At 41.7% G+C, this 23,965-nt stretch overlaps 2 protein-coding genes across 2 annotated transcripts in view; one reads left to right on the top strand and one right to left on the bottom strand.

Moving 5' to 3' along the window:
- Positions 1-552: 552 nt before the first annotated feature.
- LOC129826619 (perforin-1-like) overlaps positions 553-23,965 on the bottom strand; it is a 32,783-nt gene continuing 9,370 nt past the window's right edge. The window contains exons 2-3 of the mRNA XM_055887537.1: positions 2,141-2,318; positions 553-1,808 (exon numbers count right to left, since the gene is read on the bottom strand). Of these exons, the coding sequence (XP_055743512.1) occupies positions 1,548-1,808; positions 2,141-2,299 (420 nt within the window). The 5' untranslated portion in view covers positions 2,300-2,318 and the 3' untranslated portion in view covers positions 553-1,547. The remainder of the gene's footprint in view (positions 1,809-2,140; positions 2,319-23,965) is intronic.
- LOC129825774 (cytosolic phospholipase A2-like) lies at positions 16,036-18,646 on the top strand. The gene is made up of 2 exons (XM_055885920.1): positions 16,036-16,194; positions 17,663-18,646. Exons 1-2 carry the CDS (start codon positions 16,036-16,038, stop codon positions 17,921-17,923), a joined length of 420 nt encoding a protein of 139 aa, XP_055741895.1. The 3' UTR covers positions 17,924-18,646.

Genomic DNA, 23,965 nt, shown 5'->3' with positions numbered 1-23,965 from the left:
ATGAAGACATTCCAACAACCTGTATCTACATGAAGACATCCCAACAACCTGTATCTACATGAAGACATTCCAAGAACCTGTATCTACATGAAGACATTCCAACAACCTGTATCTACATGAAAGACATCCCAACAACCTGTATCTACATGGAAGACATTCCAACAACCTGTATCTTTAGGCGGGGCTGAGGAGAGGTGAAGGGGGTGGATAATGGCAGTTTACAAAGCTGTCCAGGAGGTCACTACTGAGCCCAAATGCAAATTATTCATAAGGTGACAATATAGTATATTCTGCAATTCATGCATGCATGCACGTCCATGTTATTTTTAACCTCAGACTTGCCTGACAACACTCACTCTGATAGTGGGTGAGGGAGCTGAACTACCCAGACAACATACTCCCATTCATATGTTTTGTATTGTATGTTTTGTGTATATATAATGTATTTGGAAAATGTGCTGTATACTGTATGCGATAATATTGTTCAATAAATTGTAGCGTTTGTGAAATTAAAATGAATAAACTGAAATGACTGTTCACATGGATTCTGTCTACTTTGAACGCCTTCATTTGTTTATTTGTTGTCGTCATCAACCCAAGGTGTCAAGCACCTTAAAAATGTTCAGTGTACAGTTTGTGTGTGTGTGTGTGTGTGTGGACACAATGAGTCAAACATGCTTTTGAAAAAAAAAAAGTAATGATGTTGATAAACATTTGACATTATACAGGTTTATCAAAACCACTGCAGGAATTTGTCTTGCCTTGCAGGAATAAATTAATCCTGCGGGAATTTACCTTGTCCTGCAGGAATGTTTTTTTTTAAATATGCAGGATCTGTAGGATTTTAGAAATTCCTGCAGGACAATACAAACAGGAGTCGTACAGAGGCGTAGGCAAAACGTCGGACAGTTATCAACATTAGTCCTGCAGGATTCCTTCACAGAGGCACAAATTCCTGCAGGAGTCAGACAAATATCAGGAGAAAACCTAAACACTCACATGGTGATAAAAGAAAGAACCAAATTGAGAGCATTATACTGAAATACATTTGTTTTATTGAGGTCTAAAGGGAGGACCATGAGATCAGAGTGAGGAGGAGGGGGAAACTAGGTACATGTGTCTGTTGTGATTCAGAACACAGTTTAGAGCTATGTCTGGGGACTCAAAGAGGAGCACATTTTGGGTTTTGCCCAAGCATTCCGCTAACACACTTGATTCAACTCATCATCAAGCCTTTAGTTGAATCAGGTGTGTTAGTGCCCAGGACCGGGATTGGGAAACGCTGATGTAGAGGGTGTTTGGAATCAGAGTGAGGTCAGAGTTTTGACAGATTGTTGTGGATGAGAGGTGGGACATTACTCTAGGCTTGGGGTGTAGGAGTAATACAGGGTTTACTGTAGAGGCTCTAGGGTGTAGGAGTAGTGCAGGGTCTACTGTAGGGGATCTAGGGTGTAGGAGTAGTACAAGGTCTACTGTAGGGGCTCTAGGGTGTAGGAGTAGTACAGGGTCTACTGTAGGGGCTCTAGGGTGTAGGAGTAGTACAGGGTCTACTGTAGGGGCTCAAGGGTGTAGGAGTAATACAGCGTCCCTCCCCTCTTGATGATGCAGCTATGTTGCCAAGTTCCGTTCTTGACTGAGCGCTCACAGGTCCCCAGCAGGTCGTCGAAGAGCACGTCGGAGTCGTACACCTCCAGCCTCAGCGGGTCGTTCTCACGGACATTGAAGAAGTTGAAGTCCTCCTTCCACCAGGGGTCATGGTTGTCGGTCTTTACTTCTGTTTTCCCACCGTAGCCGGCGCCTCTGAACACCTGAATTATAATAATGACAATGATTATGACGATAATGATAATAATGATGATACATAATAATAATGATAGTGATAATCATCATCATAAATATCATCGTCATCATAAATATCATCATCGTCATGACAATCATCATAAACACAATAACAATCATAATAATAGATTAGATTTATATAAAGCTTTTACCCAGATGCTCAAAGAGCTTCATATAGTAAAGGGGAGAAGGCCGGACCTCATCCACCACCAATGTGTATCACCCAGACATTTGGCACCAGACAGATCACAACACATCAGCTATCATGGTGGACAGGTGATTCAGGTGAGGAGAGATTTACCTTGACGTAGGCATCAGGGGTCTGGAACAAGCCGCTGTTCAGGTCGCTGGCTCTGAGGTTGAACACCTTGAGGACATTAGGTTCCTCTGCTGCATAGATCTGGACCACAGTCAGAACACACACCACCAGCAGGCACCACAGGAGAGAGGAGGAGGACATGTCTCACAGTCAGATAGGGCTTGATCCATGGAGGGAAGAGAGAGAGAGAGGGGGGGGAGAGATAAAAAAAGAGAGAGAGAGATAAAGAGAGAGAGAGAGAGAGAGAGAGAGAGAGAGAGAGAGAGAGAGAGAGAGAGCGAGAGAGAGAGAGAGAGAGAGAGAGAGAGAGAGAGAGAGAGAGAGAGAGAGAGAAATTAAAAGATAGAAAAAGTCAGAAGATGAGAGGAAAGACTTGATATATCAGGACATGACATGGAAAAAACGTTGATTCAACCAGTTTTTGCCCAGTGAGTCCTTTACATAATGTTCATTTTCAAATATAATACATTATAAAATAAACTCTCTGTAGGGTCATAATACCTGTGTTCTGTAGAGTCTGGGGACGAGCGTCTGTCTGTGTCTCTCTGTCTGTGTGTCTGTCTGTGTTTCTCAGGGGAACCACTGACGGTTTTTCCTATGCCCTCTCACTGTTTATAAATGGCACTCCACAGGTGGCTTGTTCTCAGTGATGCCTCAACCAATGACATAACAGTTTGTGTTGCCAAAGAACAGCAACACCTACAGGTATTACTATCCTCTGATGCTGATAAAAGGAAGGCCAGGCTTTTGAATTAACACTTTGAGGGCTAGTTTCCCTGCCCAATGAGTGAGGAAAACGTTGCTAACTGTCGAGTGGCGCAGTGGTCTAAGGCACTGCATCTCAGTGCTAGAGGCGTCACTACAGACCCTGGTTTGATCCCGACTGTATCACAACCGGCCGTGATCAGGAGTCCCGTAGGGCGGCACACAATTGGCCCAGCATTGTCCGGGTTAGGGGAGTGTTTGGCCGGGGTAAGCCATCATTGTAAAATAAGAATTTGCTCTTAAAACCTCTTTGGGCTAGCGACCCACCTCGACAACATCCGTTGAAATTGCAGAGCGCAAAATTCAAATTACAGAAATAGTAATATATAACATTCATGAAATACAAGTGCCATACATCAGTTAAAAGCTTAACTTCTTGTTAATCCAGCCGCTGTGTCAGATTTCAAAAAGGCTTTACGGCAAAAGCACACCATGCGGTTATCTGAGGACAGCGCCCAGCACACAAAAGCATTAAAAACATTTTCCAACCAGGCAGATGCGCACCGAAAGTCAGAAATAGCGATAAAATAAATGCCTTACCTTTGAAGATCTTCTTGTGTTGGCACTCCAAAAGGTCCCAGCTGCATCACAAATGGTCCTTTTGTTCGATAAAGTCCTTCTTTATATCCCCAAACACTCAGTTTCCCTCCTTCAAAATGCATTCAAATCAATCACAAACGTTACCAATAAACTTCTCCAAACAAGTCAAACAACGTTTATAATCAAACCTCAGGTACCATAATACGTAAATAAACGAAAGAATTTAAGACGGAGAATCGTTATTGTCATTACCGGAGATAAACAACAAAGTAAGCGCATTCGCAGTACACGTAACAAACACTACAGCCAAAATGGGAGCCACTTATAAAAACTACAAATTCTAGGTCATTTTTCCAAAAACAAGCCTGAAACTCTTTCTAAAGACTGTTGAAATCTAGTGGAAGCCCTTTGAACTGCAATCTGGGAGGTTTTCCCTTCATATTAAAAATGACAGCCATAGTAATTAATGGTGGGCTGAATTTCTGTTTTTCTGGATGGTTTGTCCTCGGGTTTTTGCTTGCCATATCAGTTCTGTTATACTCACAGACATTATTTTAACAGTTTTAGAAACTTTAGAGTGTTTTCTATCCAAATCTATCATTTATATGCATATCCTAGCTTCTGGGCCTGAGTAACAGGCAGTTTACTTTGGGCACGCTTGTCATCCAGACGTCAAAATACTGCCCCCTAGCCCAAAGAGGTTTTAACTGACTTGTCTAGTTATATAAAAAGTAAAAAAAATACTTGCTTCTTTGTCTTCTCAATTTCTCTCAAAGCTCTGAAGCTGGAGTCTTATATCTCCCTCTCTAACTTTAAGGATCAGCTGTCTGAGCAGCTTACCGATCACTGTACCTGTACACAGCCAATCTGTAAATAGCCCACCGACTACCTCATCCCCATATTATTACTTACCCTCTTGCTCCTTTGTACCCCATTATCTCGACTTGCATCATCATCATCTTCTGCACATCTATCCTTCCAGTATTATTGCTAAATTGTCATTATTTTCACCTCTAGGGCCTATTTATTGCCTACCTCCCTCCTCTTCTACATTTGCACACACTGTACATAGATTTTTATGTTTTTTTGTTCTTTTGTGTTATTGACTGTATGTTTGTTTATGTGTAACTCTGTGGTGTTGTTTTTGTCGCACTGCTTTGTTTTATCTTGGCCAGGTCGCAGTTGTAAATGAGAACTTGTTCTCAACTGGCCTACCTGGTTAAATAAAGGTGAAATAAAAAATTACAATTTTTAAAAACTCATTGGAGGAAGAGAACCATGGGAAGGACCTTGGACCCTCTCCTCTCCGGCAGTGCGCTTTGAGGGGAACTGAGGAAACAATGACATAGGAAGCAAGGATGTTGACAGCTAGTGCTGTTTTCAGACACAGCCCAATAAGAGATCCTGTCCATTTTTTTCTGCTATTGACCTGTAGCGATGAGACTTAGGAACTGGGGGACACATTCCTTATTACCTTGTTTTACAATGGGTGGGTCTGTTCCTGAATTCTGATTGGTTAAAAGTGCATTCCAGCCAGTGTCTATTCCACAAGTTACCACCCTGATAAATCGATGACATTAAAATGCCTATTTACTCTGTTCCATCTGACTGCTCAATCCCCTGTCTCATCAGCCCAGCCAGGCAATTTATAAACTTGATCTCCTCTATAAAAAGCATCTAGACATTATCTCACATTTCTTTTAGACTAACATTTTGTTTTCAACATCAGAGATTTGTATAAACCTTCCTGTCTGTCTCTCTGACATTTGCAGCATTGTTTCAATATTTAAATTTGATCTCCAGCTGTCCCATATTAATGAACATGTCGGGAGTCGGGACACAAATCAGCTGGCATAATTTTTATGGATATATACAAAGAAATGTAAATAGAAAAAAGTTCAAATGAAACAAAGTGCACCTAGTTTGCAGTCTCTCCAGCTTCAGTTTGAAGTGATTGTGTTAGCTGTGTTGATGGCTAGCTCCTCTCTGAACAACAGTGTCCTGACGAGAAAACACATTTCACTAGAAAACAGCTTAAGCAAATGTAAATGCAGCTTAAACCGCATCAGATTACCTGATGTTTAGTTTATTTTTTGCTTATGTAGGTTTTAAACATCAGATTGGCTTTTAGCTTGTTTTTAAAATCTCTTGGCAGGAGAGGGTGTGACTGCTTCCCAAATGGCGTCCTATTCCCTTTGTACACTACTTTTGACCAGGGCGCATAGTAGTGCACTATATGAGGAAAAGGGGGCCATTTGGGATGCACCCTGTGTTCATATTGGTGCTAGATACCACTGGGAACGAACCACATGTGGTTTAATATGAACTTATTCTGCATGCCGCGGGTACGAGGCCTTGGGATAACTTGGCGTGAGACAGGTTCATCTTTAGCCTCTACAGATGAGTCTTCATCCATTTCTTGTCCCTCTTCCCCTCCCCCCACTCTCTTTCTCTTTCAGTCTCTCTGTGTATCGATTTTTCTCTTGCTCTCTTTTACTCTCTCTTTCTCTCTCTTTCCCTTTCTTTCCCTCTCTTTCCCTCTCTTTCTCTCTCATTCTCCCTTTCTTTCCCTCTCTTTCCCTCTTTTTCACTCTTTTTCTCTCTCATTCTCTCTTTCTTTCCCTCTCTCCCTCTCTTTCTCTCTCATTCTCCCTTTCTTTCCCTCTCTTTCCCTCTTTTTCCCTGTCTCTCTCTCTCTCTCTCTCTCATTCTCTCATTCTCTCTTTCTCTCTTTCTCTCTCTTTCTCTCTCTCTTTAGCAATGTTTTTTGTTCTCCTCTCTCTGAACAATGTGTTTGTACTCTGTTCCCAACTCTTATTGACACCCTGGTAACATGTTAATATCTTTGTCCCCGCATCCTTCCCCTCCACTCCCCTACTCTCTCCCTCTCCCTCTCCCTCTCCCTCTCCCTCTCCCTCTCCCTCTCCCTCTCCCTCTCCCTCACCCTCTCCCTCACAGAATGTTGCCTTCTCCCATTGATCGAGCTTCCACTTCACAATGTCCTCATCTTGGCTGTCGTCCACTCATTATTATTACATTAGTATTATAATATTATTATTACTATATTATTATTATTAGTATATTATTATTATATTATTATTATCATTATTATATTATCATTATTATTATTATTATATTATTATTATCATTATTATTATAAGATTCCAAGAACACGGGATGAGATGTTACTATCCTTTGTGCAAGCACTTCCAAGAGTTCATGAACAGTGAGACTGGTGAAATTTGGGGAGCGCATCGTCAGTAGTGTACCTTTGGTTCCTAGGGTGTTTCGGCCTTTCACACTATACACCCTCCCCAAAGGCGGCCAGCGACAGGGTGATCAATCCTACGCTTGCGTCCCATTCCCAATTAGTCATAGGAGTTGCCTTGTTGTTGATAGCCAACATCCCATGGGACTATGCATGGCAGGGGCGTCCTCCTCCCTGAGTCAAGCATTGTTGACCGCATATCTCCTGGCTCTCTCACTTCGGGGCCCAGCTGGGGTCTTTCCTCTTCATCCAGAGCCATTGACTGCTGCCTTCTGCCGCCTCTGATACAGCTTTGATTGCCGAACGCTGGCTCTGGCCCTTAATTCCCAGGTCTCTAAGCAGTCTGGTTGTAGATGTTGCCACAAAACCTCTGCAGCCCACCTCCACTGGTCGGACTTCTGTGTTCCAGCCATGATGCCGTGCTTCGGCAGCTAGATCGGCATAGCGCAGATGTTTCCATAATAGTATAATATGTTTATTATTATTAGCATTATATTATTATATTATTATTATTACTATATTTTTATTACTATTATTATATGTTCATTATTATTATTATTATATTATTATTATTATTATTACATTATTATACGTTTATTATTACATTGTTACTATTATTATTATTATCATATTATTATTACTATATTATTATTACCATATTATTATTATATTATGATATGGTTATTATTATATTATTAGTATTTGTATCATTGCATTATTATTATCATATTATTATTATTGTTGTTATGATTATATTATTATTATCATATTATATTATTATAATTATGATGATAGTATTATTATGATATTATTATTGTTATATTATTGTAATTATATAATTATTATCATAAAATTATTATATTATTATAATTATTATATTATTATTATATTTGTACCATATTATTATAATTATTATTACTATATTATTATATTATTATTATGAAATTATTATTATTATTATTATTATTATTATCATAGGGAGAGTTTCTCGCTCAACTTCTGATGCATAATTCAATGATTTAAATTAGTACCTCTACTCCAGTTGTTTAAGCATGAAACCCCCTCTTTCCTGTTCACGTCAAGGTGTGGTGCCACCAGCCGTCCCGGAGACACCTTCAGTCAGCCCGACCCATGCGTCAAGATGTGGTGCGGTCCCTCCTTCGGGGGCACGATGGACTTCCAGAAGAACATGGCCGACCCCATGTGGAGTGTTGAGTCGATGTCTGAACTGAAGCTGGATGTGTGTACTTAAAGTAGACGATATAGGGCCTGATAGACAATAGCACAACCATATGGACTTTTGCACCGCACTTTGATCAATGAAATACTTATAAAAAAATATCTTGAAATACATTGATGTATTTTGCTGTTCCATTTATTCTTAATTTTTTATGTCTTAAAATTAGGGTTAAGCGTTAGGTTAGCAGTTTGGTTAAGGTTAGGGTTAAGGTTAGGGTAGATTTAAAATCAGATTTTAAGAAGATAAATATTAGAAATAGACTCAGGACCTGAGGACTTTGCCAGTTGCCCAAATAGTGACGACTCAGCAGGACTAGAAGCAGGGACATCACCATCACCTGGCTCTAAGGGGTTTAGCCCTGAATGATTTTTGGTCAGATCTGAATCTTTTGCACTGCTGCAATGGTTAAAAAAAATTGCTGTCAACTGAACGCCCCGCTTAGTTCATAGAGCCTTGGTAACATGAAAAACCTGGATATTATCAAGTCATAATCAGGGGTGTAGTGCTGCCGGTACACAGCAGAGTGTCCTCAGATGGTGCTATATCTCGCAAGATCACTTAATGATTCATTAGTATTCTACATAACAAACTGAAAATAATAGTTTAGATAACGTTAGGCTACTGTTAGACCAAAAACACCACATAATTTCTCATGACAATTTAAGATGATTGTGCTGAAATGTCATGTTTTTTTCTTTCATGCGGCCAGAACTCAACAGCACGTAAACTTAGGCTAAATAGGCTTTGCTTGAAACAAAATACAGATGGCTGTAAAAATTTGAATAAACATTAGTTAGGCTACTTACATCACTCAAGAAGATCCAAATGCACATTCACATGAAACTAATTGGGATCAAATGGTTACAGCATGGACCTTTCCAGTGACGTGTATTCATGGATAACAAGGGAAGCCAGGCTTCCCCCCAAAATTGACAGAAATAAATAACATACTTATGTATCTTTCGTCTCTGTTTCATAGTTTTCCTTCAATTCGCAAGGGGCTGAAGTATGTCACCTGCGAAACAGTGCCACTCTGTCTCTTTATGTGTAGGCCATATATCTGATATTGTCTGGTCATACTCTTTTTGCATTGTTGCCTCTCGTAGCACTGAATGCTAGGGAAGCCAGCGAGCATTTGGCCTCCCCTTCATAATTTTTTTTAGAATAATAATAACCAATCATCGTTGAGAGAAACTGAGTGAGCTCAATTGTGAATGGTCCTGGTGCACCAAAACAAAAAGTGTAAAAGAAAGCCAGTTTGGATTTGGCTTCACAACGAGAGCAAAACGTCATTGACAGAGACAACTTGAATTGTTGCATCTCGTTGTGTTGTTGTCCTCCAGTGGCTATCTAGCTAAAATTAGCCCTTTTCTAAATTAGCCATGGATGGAGATAGGGATTTGGACTTGTGGTTTTACTTAATTCTCCGTACTGACCAATGATTATAATGACGATTCTGAATTAACCATAAATTCATACATTGTTGTGCCCCTGAACTGAGAGGATGGAAGTTCAATATGTAGCTAGATGTAGGAGGTTAACGTTAACTAGCTGGCTCATCGTTGCCCATGAAAATAAGGTAGGCTAGCGAGCAAGCATTTTAGACAGGAAGCCTAGGACAACAAAATATAAAAGCGTGAACAGGTCAACATTCACAAAGCTGCTGGGCCATATGGATTATCAGGACATGTACTCAAAGCATGCGCAGACCAACTGGCAAGTGTCTTCCCTGACATTTTCAACCTCTCCCTGACCGAATCTGTAATACCTACATGTTTCAAGCAGACCACCATAGTCCCTGTGCCCAAGGAAGCAAAGGTAACCTCCCTAAATGATTACCGCTCCGTAGCACTCACATCGGTAGCCATGAAGTGCTTTGAAAGGCTGGTCATGGCTCACATCAACAGCATCCTCCCGGACGCCCTAGACCCACTCCAATTCGCATACCGCCCCAACAGATCCACAGATGATACAATCTAAATCGCACTCCACACTGCCCTTTCTCACCTGGACAAAAAGGAACACCTATGTGAGAATGCTGTTCATTGACAACAGCTCAGCGTTCAACACCATAGTGCCCGCGAAGCTCATCACTAAGCTAAGGACTCTGGGACTAAACACCTGCCTCTGCAACTGGATCCTGTACTTCCTGACGGGCCGCCCCCAGGTGGTAAGAGTAGGCAACAACACGTCTGCCACGCTGATCCTTAACACTGGGGCCCCTCAGGCTGTGTACTTAGTCCCCTCCTGTATTCTCTGTTCACCCACAACTGTGTGGCCAAACACGACTCCAACACCATCATTAAGTTTGCTGACGACACAACAGTGTTAAGCCTGATCACCGACAACGATGAGACAGCCTATAGGGAGGAGGTCAGAGAACTGTCAGTGTGATGCCAAGACAACAACCTCTCCCTTAATGTGAGCAAGACAAAGGAGCTGTTCATGGACTACAGGAAAAGGCGGGTCGAACAGGCCCCCATTAACATCGACGGAGCTGTAGTGGAGCGGGTCAAGAGTTTCAAGTTCGTTGGCGTCCACATCACCATGAACTATCATAGTCCAAACATACCAGACAGTCATGAAGAGGGCACGACAAAACTTTCCCCCCTCAGGAGACTGAAAAAATTTGTCATGGGTCCCCAGATCCTCAAAAGGTTCTACAGCTGCACCATCGAGAGCATACTGACCGGTTGCATCGCCGCAAGCTTCCTGCCATCCAGGACCTATACAATAGGCGGTGTCAGAGGAAAGCCCTTAAAATTGTTAAAGACTCCAGTCACCCAAGTTATAGACTTATCTTTCTGCAACCTCACGGCAGCGGTACCGGAGCGCCAAGTCTAGGACCAAAAGGCTCCTCAACAGCTTCTACCCCCAAGCCATAAGACTGCTGAACAATTAATAAAATTGCCACCGGACAATTTACATTGACCCCGACCCCTTTTGTACACTGCTGCTACTCGCTGTTTATTACCTATGCATAGTCACTTCACCCCCACCTACACTACCGATCAAAAGTTTGGCGTCACTAAGAAATGTCCTTGTTTTTGAAAGAAAATCACATTTTTGGTCCATTAAAATAACATCAAATTGATCTGAAATACAGTGTAGACGTTGTTAACCTTGTAAATGACTATTGTAGCTGAAAATGGCAGATTTGTAATGGAATATCTACGTAGGCGTACAGAGGCCCATTATCAGCAATGGCACAGTGTGTAAGTTAAACCAAATTTATCCTTTTAAAAGGCTAATTGATCATTAGAAAACCCTTTTGCAATTATGTTAGCACAGCTGAAAACTGTTGTTCTGGTTAAAGAAGCAATACAACTGTCCTTCTTTAGACTAGTTGAGTATCTGGAGCATCAGCATTTGTGAGTTCGATTAAAGGCTCAAAATGTCTTGAAACAAAGAACTTCCTTTTGAAACTCGCCAGTCTATTCTTGTTCTGAGAAATGAAGACTATTCCATGCGAGAAATTGCAAAAGAAACTGAAGATGTCATACAACACTGTGTACTACTCCCTTCACAGAACAGCGCAAACTGGCTCTAACCAGAATAGAAAGAGGAGTTGGAGTCCCCGGTGCACAACTGAGCAAGAGGACAAGTACATTAGAGTGTCTAGTTTGAGAAACAGACGCCTCACAAGTCCTCAACTGTCAGCTTCATTAAATAGTACCCGCAAAACACCAGTCTCAATGTCATCAGTGAAGAGGCGACTCCGGGATGCTGGCCTTCAAGACTGAGTTGCAAAGAAAAAGCCATATCGCAGACTGGCCAATAAAAACAAAAGATTAAGATGGGCAAAAGAACATAGACACTGGACAGAGGAACTCTGCCTAGAAGGCCAGCATTCTGGAGACACCTCTTCACAACGTGTCATTGGAACACAGGAGTGATGGTTGCTGATAATGGGCCTCTGTACGTCTATGTTGATATTCCATAAAAAAATCAGCCGTTTACAGCTACAATAGTCAATTACAACATTAACAATGTCTACACTGTATTTATGATCAATTTGAGGTTGTTTTAATGGACAAAAAAATGTGCTTTTCTTTCAAAAACAAGGACATTTCTAAGTGACCCCAAGCTTTTGAACGGTATTGTACGTGTACAAATTACCTCAACTAACCTGTACCCTGCACACTGACTTGGTACCGGTGCCCTCTGTATATAGTCTCGTTATTGTTATTCTTATTGTGTTACTTCTTATTTTAGTCTACTTGGTAAATATTTTCTTAACTCTTCTTGAACTGCACTGTTGGTTAAGGGCTTGTAAGTAAGCATTTCACGGTAAAGTCTACACTTGTTGTATTCGGCGCATGTGACTGTCACGTTCCTGACCTATTTCTGTTAGTTTGTTGTATGTGTTAGTTGGTCAGGACGTGAGTTTAGGTGGGCATTCTATGTTTTCTGTTTCTATGTTGGTTTAAGGGTTGCCTGGTATGGCTCTCAATTAGAGGCAGGTGTTTGGCGTTTCCTCTAATTGAGATTCATATTTAGGTAGGTTGTTTCACAGTGTTCGCACCATACGGGACTGTTCGGTTTGTTTGTACATCGTTCCTTTTGTGTAGTCTATTTTCCCTGTTCGTGCGTTCTTAGTGTTATATGTAAGTTCGTATAGTTCAGGTTTGTCTACGTTTTCGTTTTGTTATTTTGTATCATTCCAAGTGTTTTTCCCGTGTTTCGTCGTTGTCGTAAATAAATATTATGTATTCACAATCTGCTGCATCTTGGTTCAATCCATGCTCCTCCTCTTCGGATGAAGAGGAGGACCGTTACAGTGACAAATAAGGTTTGATTTGGAATGAGAAAGACATGTAACAGATGAGGGGTCAGACAATGGAGGAGGAGGTCTAGCTACTCTAGCTGAGTATTGTTGGCTTACAGTAGTTGATGGAGGGGCTCTACTTTAGGCTAGGGGCTCCAGGGTGTAGGAGTAGTACAGGGTCTACTGTAGAGGCTTTAGGGTGTAGGAGTAGTACAGGGTTTACTGTAGAGGCTCTAGGGTGTAGGAGTAGTACAGGGTCTACTGTAAGGGCTCTAGGGTGTAGGAGTAGTACAGAGTCTACACTAGAGGCTCTAGGGTGTAGGAGTAGAACAGGGTCTACTGTAGAGGATCTAGGGTGTAGGAGTAGTACAGGGTCTACTGTAGGGGATCTAGGGTGTACGAGTAGTACAAGTAGGGTGAGTACTTGCAGAGAGAGAGAGAGAGAGAGAGAGAGAGAGAGAGAGAGAGAGAGAGAGAGAGAGAGAGAGAGAGAGAGAGAGAGAGAGATGGAGCTGTTTGTTACATGCTATATGTTTTGTGGACTTCACAGGATAGAGGTCGCTCTCTGGTTTTATGATGAAACAAATGTGTGGTTGAATTCATTCTTTCCCTGTGTCTTCTTATTGTATCGGCCTTTAGGCCAATATATTATGGTCGCAAGGCATATGAACTAACAGGTTATAGAGCAAACTACGCAATTATCACAACACATACAGTTGAAGTCGGAAGTTTACATACACTTAGTTTGGAGTGATTAAAACTCATTTTTCAACCAATCCACAAATGTCTTGTTAACAAACTATAGTTTTGGCAAGTTGGTTAGGACATCTACTTTGTACATGACACAAGTCATTTTTCCAACAATTGTTTACAGACAGATTATTTCACTTATAATTCACTGTATCACAATTCCAGTGGGTCAGAAGTTTACATACACTAAGTTGACTGTGCCTTTAAACAGCTTGGAAAATTCTAGAAAATTCTGATAGGCTAATTGACACTATTTGAGTCAATTGGAGGTGTACCTGTGGATCGATGTCAAGCCCCACCTTCAAACTCAGTGCCTCTTTGCTTGACATCATGGGAAAATCTAAAGAAATCAGCCAAGACCTCAGATTTTTTTGGGACCTCCACAAGTCTGGTTCATCCTTGGGAGCATTTTCCAAACGCCTGAAGGTACCACGTTCATCTCTACAAACAATAGTATGCAAGTATAAACACCATGGGACCACGCAGCCGTCATACCGCTCAGGAAGGAGATGCGTTCTGTCTCCTAGAGATGAACGTACTTTGGTGTGAAAAGTGCAAATCAATCCCAGAACAACAGCAAAGGACCATGTGAAGATGCTGGAGGAAACAGGTACAAAAGTATCTATATCCACAGTAAAACGAGTCCTATATCGACATAACCTGAAAGGCCGCTCAGCAAGGAAAAAGCCACTGCTCCAAAACTGCCATAAAAAAGCCAGACTACGGTTTGTAACTGCACATGGGGACAAAGATTGTACTTTTTGGAGAAATGTCCTCTGGTCTGATGAAACAAAAATAGAGCTGTTTGGCCATAATGACCATCGTTATGTTTGGAGGGGGAAAAAAGGATGCTTGCAAGCCGAAGAACACCATCCCAACCGTGAAGCACGGGGGTGGCAGCATCATGTTGTGGGGGTGCTTTGCTGCAGGAGGGACTGATGTACTTCTCAAATTAGATGGCATCATGAGGGTGGAAAATGATGTGGACATATTGAAGCTACATCTCAAGACATCAGTCAGGAAGTTAAAGCTTGGTTGCAAATGGGTCTTCCAAATGGAAAATGACCCTAGGCATACTTCCAAAGTTGTGGCAAAATGGCTTCAGGACAACAAAGTCAAGGTATTGGAGTGGCCATCACAAAAGATTTACCTCAATTCTATAGAAAATGTGTAGGCAGAACTGAAAAAGCGTGTGCGAGCCAGGAGGCCTACAAACTTGACTCAGTTACACCAGCTCTGTCAGGAGGAATGGGCCAAAATTCACCCATTATTGTGGGAAGCTTGTGGAAGGCTACCCGAAACGTTTGACCCAAGTTAAACAATTTAAAGGCAATGCTTCCAAATACGAATTGAGTGTATGTAAACTTCTGACACACTGGGAATGTGATGAAAGAAATAAAAGCTATAATAAACCATTCTCTCTACTATTATTCTGACATTTCACATTCTTAAAATAAAGTGGTGATCCTAACTGACCTTAGACAGGGAATTTTTACTAGGATTACATGTCAGGAATTGTGAAAAACTGAGTTTAAATGTATTTAGCTTAATTAAGGCCATTTATAACTAAAACCATACTTCATGGAGAATCCCTGTTGAAAGGGTTTTTCTTTTTAGTCCAGGACCAAGTTGAATTTGTGTCCAGGAAACTAGCCCACAAAGTGTTAATTCAAAAGTCTGGCCTTCATTTCATCAGCATCAGAGGTTAGTAATACTTGTAGGTGTTGCTGTTGTTTAGCAACACAGAGTGTTATCTCATTGGTTGAGGCATCACTGAGAACAAGCCACCTGTCTCCATTGGCCCTCTAACTGTTTCCCAAATGACACACTGGCCTAGATAGTGCACTACTTTTGACCAGGATCTATAGGGCTCTTGTCAAAAGTAGTGCACTATCTAGGGAATAGGGTGTCATTTGGGACAAAGCTTCTGTGTTGTGGGAGTATGTTGAGGGTGTATTGTGGATGCACAGGTGAGGTCTTTATAAACAGTGAGGGGGCATAGGAAAAATCATAAGTGGTTGTTTCCCCCTGAGACAGACAGACAGACGCTCATCTCCAGACTCTACAGAACACAGGTATTAGGACCTTTTAGGAGTCATGTAACAAGAGTTTATTTTATAATGTATTATATTTGAAAATGGACATTATGTAAAGAACTCACTGGGCAAAAACTGGTTGAATCAACATTGTTTCCACAAAAAAAACAAAAATCTATGTGATGACTTTGAATCAACGTGGAAATCTGATTGGATTTTCAAAAAGTAATCCATGTAACCTAAATCCAACAACAACCAAATGTGAATCAGAAGTAGACTTTGAACTGTGACCAGTGGGTTTTGTCCTGATATATCTTGTCAATTCTATCTTCTAATTATTTATGTATTTTAATATGTCTCTCTTTTCTTGCTCTTTTTGCTCTGTGACATGCTCTTAGGGAAACAGGTGATGTGCTTATATTTTCTCCTTTCTTTCATCTCCCTACCCCCCCCCCCCCCTCTTTCTAGTTGTCTTCCCTCCACGGATCAAGCCCTATCTGACTGAGAGACATGTCCTCCTCCTCTCTCCTGTGGTGCCTGCTGGTGGTGTGTGTTCTGACTGTGGTCCAGATCTATGCAGCAGAGGAACCTAAAGTCCTCAAGGTGTTCAACCTCCATGCCACTGACCTGCACAGCAGCCTGCTAGGGACCCCTGATGCCTACGTCGAGGTAAATCTCTCCTCTCCTGCGTCACCTGTCCACCATGATAGCTGATGTGTGATGTTAGGATTATTCGATCCCGGGCTGTATCACAACCGGCCGCGATCGGGAGTCTCATAGGGCGGCGTACAATTGGCTCAGCGTCGTCCGGGTTAGAGGAGGGTTTGTCTTTGTAAATAATGTCACGCCCTGACCTTAGAGAGCCTTTTTATGTCTCTATTTGGTTTGGTCAGGGTGTGATTTGAGGTGGGCATTCTATGTTTTTTTTTCTATGATTTTGTATTTCTATGTTTTGGCCGGGTATGGTTCTCAATCAGGGACAGCTGTCTAACGTTGTCTCTGATTGGGAACCATACATAGGCAGCCCTTTTCCCTCCTTTCAGTGTGGGAAGTTAACTTTGTTTGTGGCACATAGCCCTTTAAGCTTCACGGTTGTTTTGTATTGTTTATTGTTTTTTTGTCGGCGTCATCCTAAATAAAAGAATATGTTTGCTCACCACGCTGCGCTTTGGTCCACTTCCTTTGACTGCCGTGACAAATAAGAATTTGTTCTTAGCTGAACTGCCTAGTTAAATAAAGGTTAAAAATTATTAGGATCATTTTCAGCATTAATATCATAATTCATAGAGTTAGTTAGAGGACTCGTCTTTGTATCTGAGCATGGGCAGCGCCATTAAGGCCATCTCCATTTTTAAGTAGGCAATTTTCACAAAGCTTACATTGGTAATTTACTGCCACCTGCAGGGCTGGAGTCCTGAACCAAATCTTGTCATTAATGTCATTCAATCCATAGTTAACCCAATTTGAAGAAAGAGACAATGCTCTCCTGATCTGCTCTCTGCTGATCATCTGCTCTTCTGATCTGCTCTTTGCTGATCATCTGCTCTCCTGATCTGCTCTCTGCTGATCATCTGCTCTCCTGATCTGCTCTCTGCTGATCATCTGCTCTCCTGATCTGCTCTCCTTCGCTGATCCCTCCCAACCCACTGGTTTCCACTAGATACCACAGCCACACCAAAAATGTATGCATTAATTTAAGGTTAGGGTTAGGCATAAGGTTAGCAGTCTGGTTAAGGTTACTGTTAGGGTTGGGTTTAAAATCAGATTTTACAAAGATAAATTGTAGAAATAGGCGGGGTTTATGACTTTGTGGCTGTGGTAACTAGTGACGACCATACATATTCAGTTGACTACTTTAAAGGGACTACTTTAAAGGGATACTTTAAAGAGATTCTATTTTCTACTTATCCAGAGTCAGATGAACTCGATACCAGATTTATGCCTCTGCGTGCCTTATGAAGGAAGTTACGGGTAGTTTTTCGAGTTAATGCTAGCTAGGTATGCTAGCTTACCTGTAGACTTCCAGTCATTGTGCTATGCTAGCATACACTAATGTATCCTCATCGGCAAACGGGTTATATCCATGATGTTTCCTCTAACTAACTCTATGATCATAATCATTCTCATTATTATCCAGGTGTTCAGAGCTTACGGCTTTCTCGGGAGGACAGAGGTGAAGAACGACAACCGTAACCCCAGCTGGAAGGAGGAGTTCAGCTTCCTCAACGCACGTGAGAACAACATCTTGAGGTTGGAGGTGTACGACAGCGACATCAACTCCGACGACCTGCTGGGGACCTGCGAGCGCTCCATCAAGATCGGAACTTGGAAACATCAATGTTTCCTCACGAAGGGTGGGATCCTGAACTACTCCTACACCCTAGAGCCCCTACAGTAGACCCTGTACTACTCCTACACCCTAGAGCCCCTACAGTAGACCCTGTACTACTCCTACACCCTAGAGCCCCTACAGTAGACCCTGTACTAATCCTACACCCTAGAGCCCCTACAGTAGACCCTGTACTACTCCTACACCCTAGAGCCCCTACAGTAGACCCTGTACTACTCCTACACCCTAGAGCCCCTACAGTAGACCCTGTACTACTCCTACACCCTAGAGCCCCTACAGTAGACCCTGTACTACTCCTACACCCTAGAGCCCCTACAGTAGACCCTGTACTAATCCTACACCCTAGAGCCCCTACAGTAGACCCTGTACTACTCCTACACCCTAGAGCCTCTACAGTAGACCCTGTACCACTCCTACACCCTAGATCCTCTACAGTAGACCCTGTACTACTCCTACACCCTGGAGCCCCTAGCCTAGAGTAGAGCCCCTCCATCAACTACTGTAAGCCAACAATTCTCAGCTAGAGTAGCTAGACCTCCTCCTCCATTGTCTGACCCCTCATCTGTTACATGTCTTTCTCATTCTCCTGAGCTGAATGCTAGGCTCTCTCTAGGTTTCTTCCTAGGTTCTGACCTTTCTAGGGAGTTTTTCCTAGCCACCATACTTCTACACCTGCATTGCTTGCTGTTTGGGGTTTTAGGCTGGGTTTCTGTACATCACTTGTGACATCAGCTGATGTAAGAAGGGCTTTATGAATAAATTTGATTAGATTGAACCAATGATGTTTATAAACCCTTGATGCTGATGCTATGTATTGGCCAACGAGACGCTTTGAAGCCAGCAGCCGCCATATTGGTTCTCCTCAGAAAGAGCAGTTCTCCACTGGATGTCACAGGACAAAATTACATGTATTTAAGTCTTTCTTTGTTGTAGCGGGGACAGTAACATTGGTACTCTCTAAAAAGTATACTTTAACCTTTACTTAACACCCATCCCGGATCCGGGAGCATCCTCATCAGTAAAAGCTGACTAGCATAGCCTAGCATAGCGCCACAAGGAAATAATAGCATATAAATATCATGAAATCACAAGTCCAATACAGCAAATGAAAGATAAACATCTTGTGAATCCAGCCATCATTTCCGATTTTTTTAATGTTTTACAGCGAAAACACAATATGCATTTCTATTGGCTAACCACAATAGCCAAAGACTCAACCGCATATTTTCACAATGTTTCTACCGCATAGGTAGCTATCACAAAACCGACCAAATATAGATATAATTAGTCACTAACCAAGAAACAACTTCATCAGATGACAGTCTTATAACATGTTATACAATAAATTTATGTTTTGTTCGAAAATGTGCATATTTGAGGTATAAATCATAGTTTTACATTGCAGCAACCATCAAAAATATCACCAAAGCAGCCAGAATAATTACAGAGAGCAACGTGAAATACCTAAATACTCATCATAAAACATTTATGAAAAATACATGGTGTACAGCAAATGAAAGATAAACGTCTTGTGAATCCAGCCAATATTTCCAATTTTTTAAGTGTTTTACAGCGAAAACACAATATAGCATTATATTAGCTCACCGCAATAGCCAAACACACAATCGCATTTATTCACCGCATAGATAGCATTCGCAAAAACCAGCAAAAAGATAAACAATTAATCACTAACCTTGACCAACTTCATCAGATGACAGTCTTATAACATCAGGTTATACAATACACTTATGTTTTGTTCGAAAATGTGCATATTTAGAGCTGCAAACCGTGGTTATACATTGTGAATATGTAGCATCGATTCACCAGAATGTCCGGAGCAATTTTGGACACTCACCTAATCTGACCAAAGAACTCATCATAAACTTTGCATAAAAATACTTGTTGTATGGCAAATGAAAGATACCCTGGTTCTTAATGCAACCGCCGTGTTAGATTTTTTAAAATAACTTTACCATAACAAACAGCTTGCGTTATTGCGAGACAGCGCCCGCCAAAACGGCAGAGAATAGGAATCAACATTTTCCACAGAAATACGAATAACATCATAAATTGTTCTTACTTTTGTTGAGCTTCCATCAGAATCTTGTACAAGGAGTCCTAGGTCCAGAATAAATCGTTGTTTGGTTTTAGAATGTCCTTTTCTCCTGTCGAATTAGCAACCTTAGCTAGCCATGTGGCGCGAACATGCCCATCTTCTCTTGACGCAAAGAACGGAAAATTCCAAAAGTCCCAATAAACGTTGAATAAACTGATACAACTCGGTTGAAAAACACTACTTTATGATGTTATTATCACATGTATCAAATAAAATCAGAGCCGGAGATATCCGCCGTGTATACCGAACGCTTTTCAGAAGCCAATGTCGACGTACTTCGCACGCCAGAGAAGACAAAGAAATTTCCAGACCTGTCACGCCAAAAGCTCTTGTTCGGCCTCAGATCAAGCTAGACACCCCATTCCACCTTCCACTGCCTGTTGACATCTAGTGGAAGGCGTATGAAGTGCATGCATATCGATAAATATTAGGCAATTGAATAGGCAGGCCCTGGAACAGAGCATCGTTTTCAGATTTTTCACTTCCTGTGTGGAAGTTTGCTGCAAAATGAGTTCTGTTTTACTCACAGATATAATTCAAACAATTTTAGAAACTTGAGAGTGTTTTCTATCCAATAGTAATAATAATATGCATACTGTACGATCTAGAATAGAGTACAAGGCAGTTTAATTTGGGCACGAATTTTTCCAAAGTGAAAACAGCGCCCCCCTATTGACAAGAAGTTTTAAAGAATGTTTTATTATAATAGTTTTTTATTTAAATGTGTATATTTAAAAGTATGCATTAAGGCAACTGTGATAGAACATACTTGGCAAAAACAAATGTTGACAATAATACATGCATTTCTATAGCCTCTAAAATCGGTTTTACAATGGTGTAGGAGTTGAATGGTGTAGGAGTTGAATGGTGTAGGAGTTGAATGGTGTAGGAGTTGAATGGTGTAGGAGTTGAATGGTGTAGGAGTTGAATGGTGTAGGAGTTGAATGGTGAAGGAGTTGAATGGTGAAGGAGTTGAATGGCGTAGGAGTTCAATGGCGTAGGAGTTCAATGGTGTAGGAGTTCAATGGTGAATGAGTTCAATGGTGAAGGAGTTCAATGGTGAAGGAGTTCAATGGTGATGGAGTTAAATGGTGTAGGAGTTAAATGGTGTAGGAGTTCAATGGTGAAGGAGTTCAATGGTGAAGGAGTTCTTCACAACAACATCCGGCCCCCATCTAACCCCTCTCCTCTGACATGGATTTCTCGTTCTCCTCAAACTGAGCTGAAAAACAGTCCTCCCCCTGACCTCATCCTCAGGCTCATCATAACAGACTAGATTCTAGAACATTGAGCAGTACAAACTCCACCTCCCCCCTACAGATAGTGTATTGTAATTAGTGTCTACACTGATGTCTCTCTCTCTGTCTCTGAAGTTTGACTTAGTTATATGATCCAGATTTGGTTGTCCCACTGTAGTTACAAGGTAGGTCATCTTTTACAAGTACTGTGTCTGTTTACCTTATGCAGTAGTGAATGTGTTAACCTCTGTCACTCACTGTGTTTTGACAATGAGGCTTATATCTTTTCAATCATAGTCTCTTACCATGTTTAGTTTGGAGACCGGTCTTTGGCCACAAATTGTCAATAAAACTGTGGAATTATGATATCAACAAGGTAATTGAACCTCTGTTAGTGAAAATGGAATTCCTAGAGAGAGAAATTAAGTAAACCTTTTAAGCCAAATGTGTTTGTACACAGTCATAGTGTCTAATTAGCAACATCTTCCTGATTATCGTGGATGTTGAAAAGAGAGGACCAAGGTGCAGCGTGGTGAGCATACATTTTACTTTATTTAAGAATGACGCCGACAAAAAACAATAAACCATACAAAACAAAGCGTGAAGCTAAAGGCAATAGTGTCAACAAAAAAAGACAACTTCCCACAAAGAACGGTGGGGAAAAAAGCTACCTAAGTATGGTTCCCAATCAGAGACAACGATAGACAGCTGTCCCTGATTGAGAACCATACCGTGCCAAAACATAGAAATAGAAAATCATAGAAACACAAGATATAGAATGCCCACCCCAACTCACGCCCTGACCAAACCAAAATAGAGACATAAAAAGGATCTCTAAGGATCTCTGACACTGATTCAACATTGGTTCTCTTTCACAACAGATAAAAATGCAAACAATTAAATAGTATAGCCTTTCCCCTGCAACGAATGTTGTTGTTTTGGGGGATTGTGATTAAGTAAGACAGCAGTATTCAGCTAGTTTTGGTATACCCGACCAGATGTACAGATCGCTAAACTGGATTCTTCTTCTGCTGTAAGGAAACATGTTTCAAATGAAACAATGTTGGAACGAGGCGTACCAAACACATTTCAGGCCAGCTTGAACAAACACAGGTGTGAAAAACGTGTTGCCGTGGGAATACATCATCATGACAGATGATAAGTAACTCAGCACCCCCCCCCCCCCCTTCCTTTGGGTTGTGCCGTGGCGGAGATCTTTGTGGGCTATACTCGGCCTTGTCTCAGGATGGTAAGTTGGTGGTTGAAGATATCCCTCTGATGGTGTGGGGGCTGTGCTTTGGCAAAGTGGGTGGGGTTATATCCTGCCTGTTTGGCCGTGTCCGGGGGCATCGTCGGATGGGGCCACAGTGTCTCCCGACCCCTCCTGTCTCAGCCTCCAGTATTTATGCTGCAGTGGTTTATGTGTCGGGGAGCTAGGGTCAGTCTGTTATATCTGGAGTGTTTCTCCTGTCTTATCCGGTGTCCTGTGTGAATTTAAGTATGCTCTCTCTAATTCTCTCTTTCTTTCTTTATTTCTCTCTCTCTCTTCTCTCGGAGGACCTGAGCCCTAGGACCATGCCTCAGGACTACCTGGCCTGATGATTCCTTGCTGTCCCCAGTCCACCTGGCCGTGCTGCTGCTCCAGTTTCAACTGTTCTGCCTGCGACTATGGAACCCTGACCTGTTCACCGGACATGCTACCTGTCCCAGAGATACTCTGAGATACTCTGAATGATCGGCTATGAAAAGCCAACTGACATTTACTCCTGAGGTGCTGAGATGCTGACCTGTTGCACCCTCGACAACTACTGTGATTATTATTACTTGACCCTGCTTGTCATCTATGAACATTTGAACATCTTGGCCATGTTCTGTTATAATCTCCACCCGGCACAGCCAGAAGAAGACTGGCCACCCCTCATAGCCTGGTTCCTCTCTAGGTTTCTTCCTAGGTTCTGGCCTTTCTAGGGAGTTTTTCCTAGCCACTGTGCTTCTACACCTGCATTGCTTGCTGTTTGGGGTTTTAGGCTGGGTTTCTGTACATCACTTTGAGATATCAGCGGATGTAAGAAGGGCTTTATAAATACATTTGATTTGATTTGAGCTATTAGTTCCTTGTCCCTTCCAAATGGCACCCTATTCCATGTGTAGTGCACTACCCACTCTATGGGCCCTGGTCAAAAGTAGTGCACTATATAGGGAATAGGGTGCCATTTGAGGTACAACCCTTGTAAAGAACTAGTAACCTCCCCTTTATGGACACATTGGGCTGGCTGGAATTCTGATCCAACCATAAATTCCTGCATTGTGCCCCTGGCCTGAGAGGATGGAAGTTCAATATGTAGCTAGATGTAGAAGGCTAATGTTAACTAGCTAACGTTGCACATGAAAGAAAGTTAGGCTAGCACGCAAGCATTTTAGTCAGGTAGCCAACGGCAACAAAAAATAGAAGTGTGTATGACAGAGTGAAAGACCATTTCATTAACATGAGGAGGATGGCATTGGCGTTTCTCGACAAGTAGGATGAGTCAACGTATTTTCTACTTGCACTCACTCACACACACGCAAACACACACACACACACAAATCAGAAACATGGACACATCATATTAAGCTTACGTTGATTGGACTTAATTGTTTTTGGTATATTTTAGTTGTCACTGTATTAGACTAAGCAGAGGTGATTTGATGATGTTGAAATATTGAAGTTGAAATGGTGCTGGAATAGTGGAGGCA

The sequence above is a fragment of the Salvelinus fontinalis genome, chromosome 28, assembly GCF_029448725.1.
Source record: "Salvelinus fontinalis isolate EN_2023a chromosome 28, ASM2944872v1, whole genome shotgun sequence".
Lineage (NCBI taxonomy): Eukaryota > Metazoa > Chordata > Actinopteri > Salmoniformes > Salmonidae > Salvelinus > Salvelinus fontinalis.
This window is presented reverse-complemented; position numbering and strand designations above follow the sequence as displayed.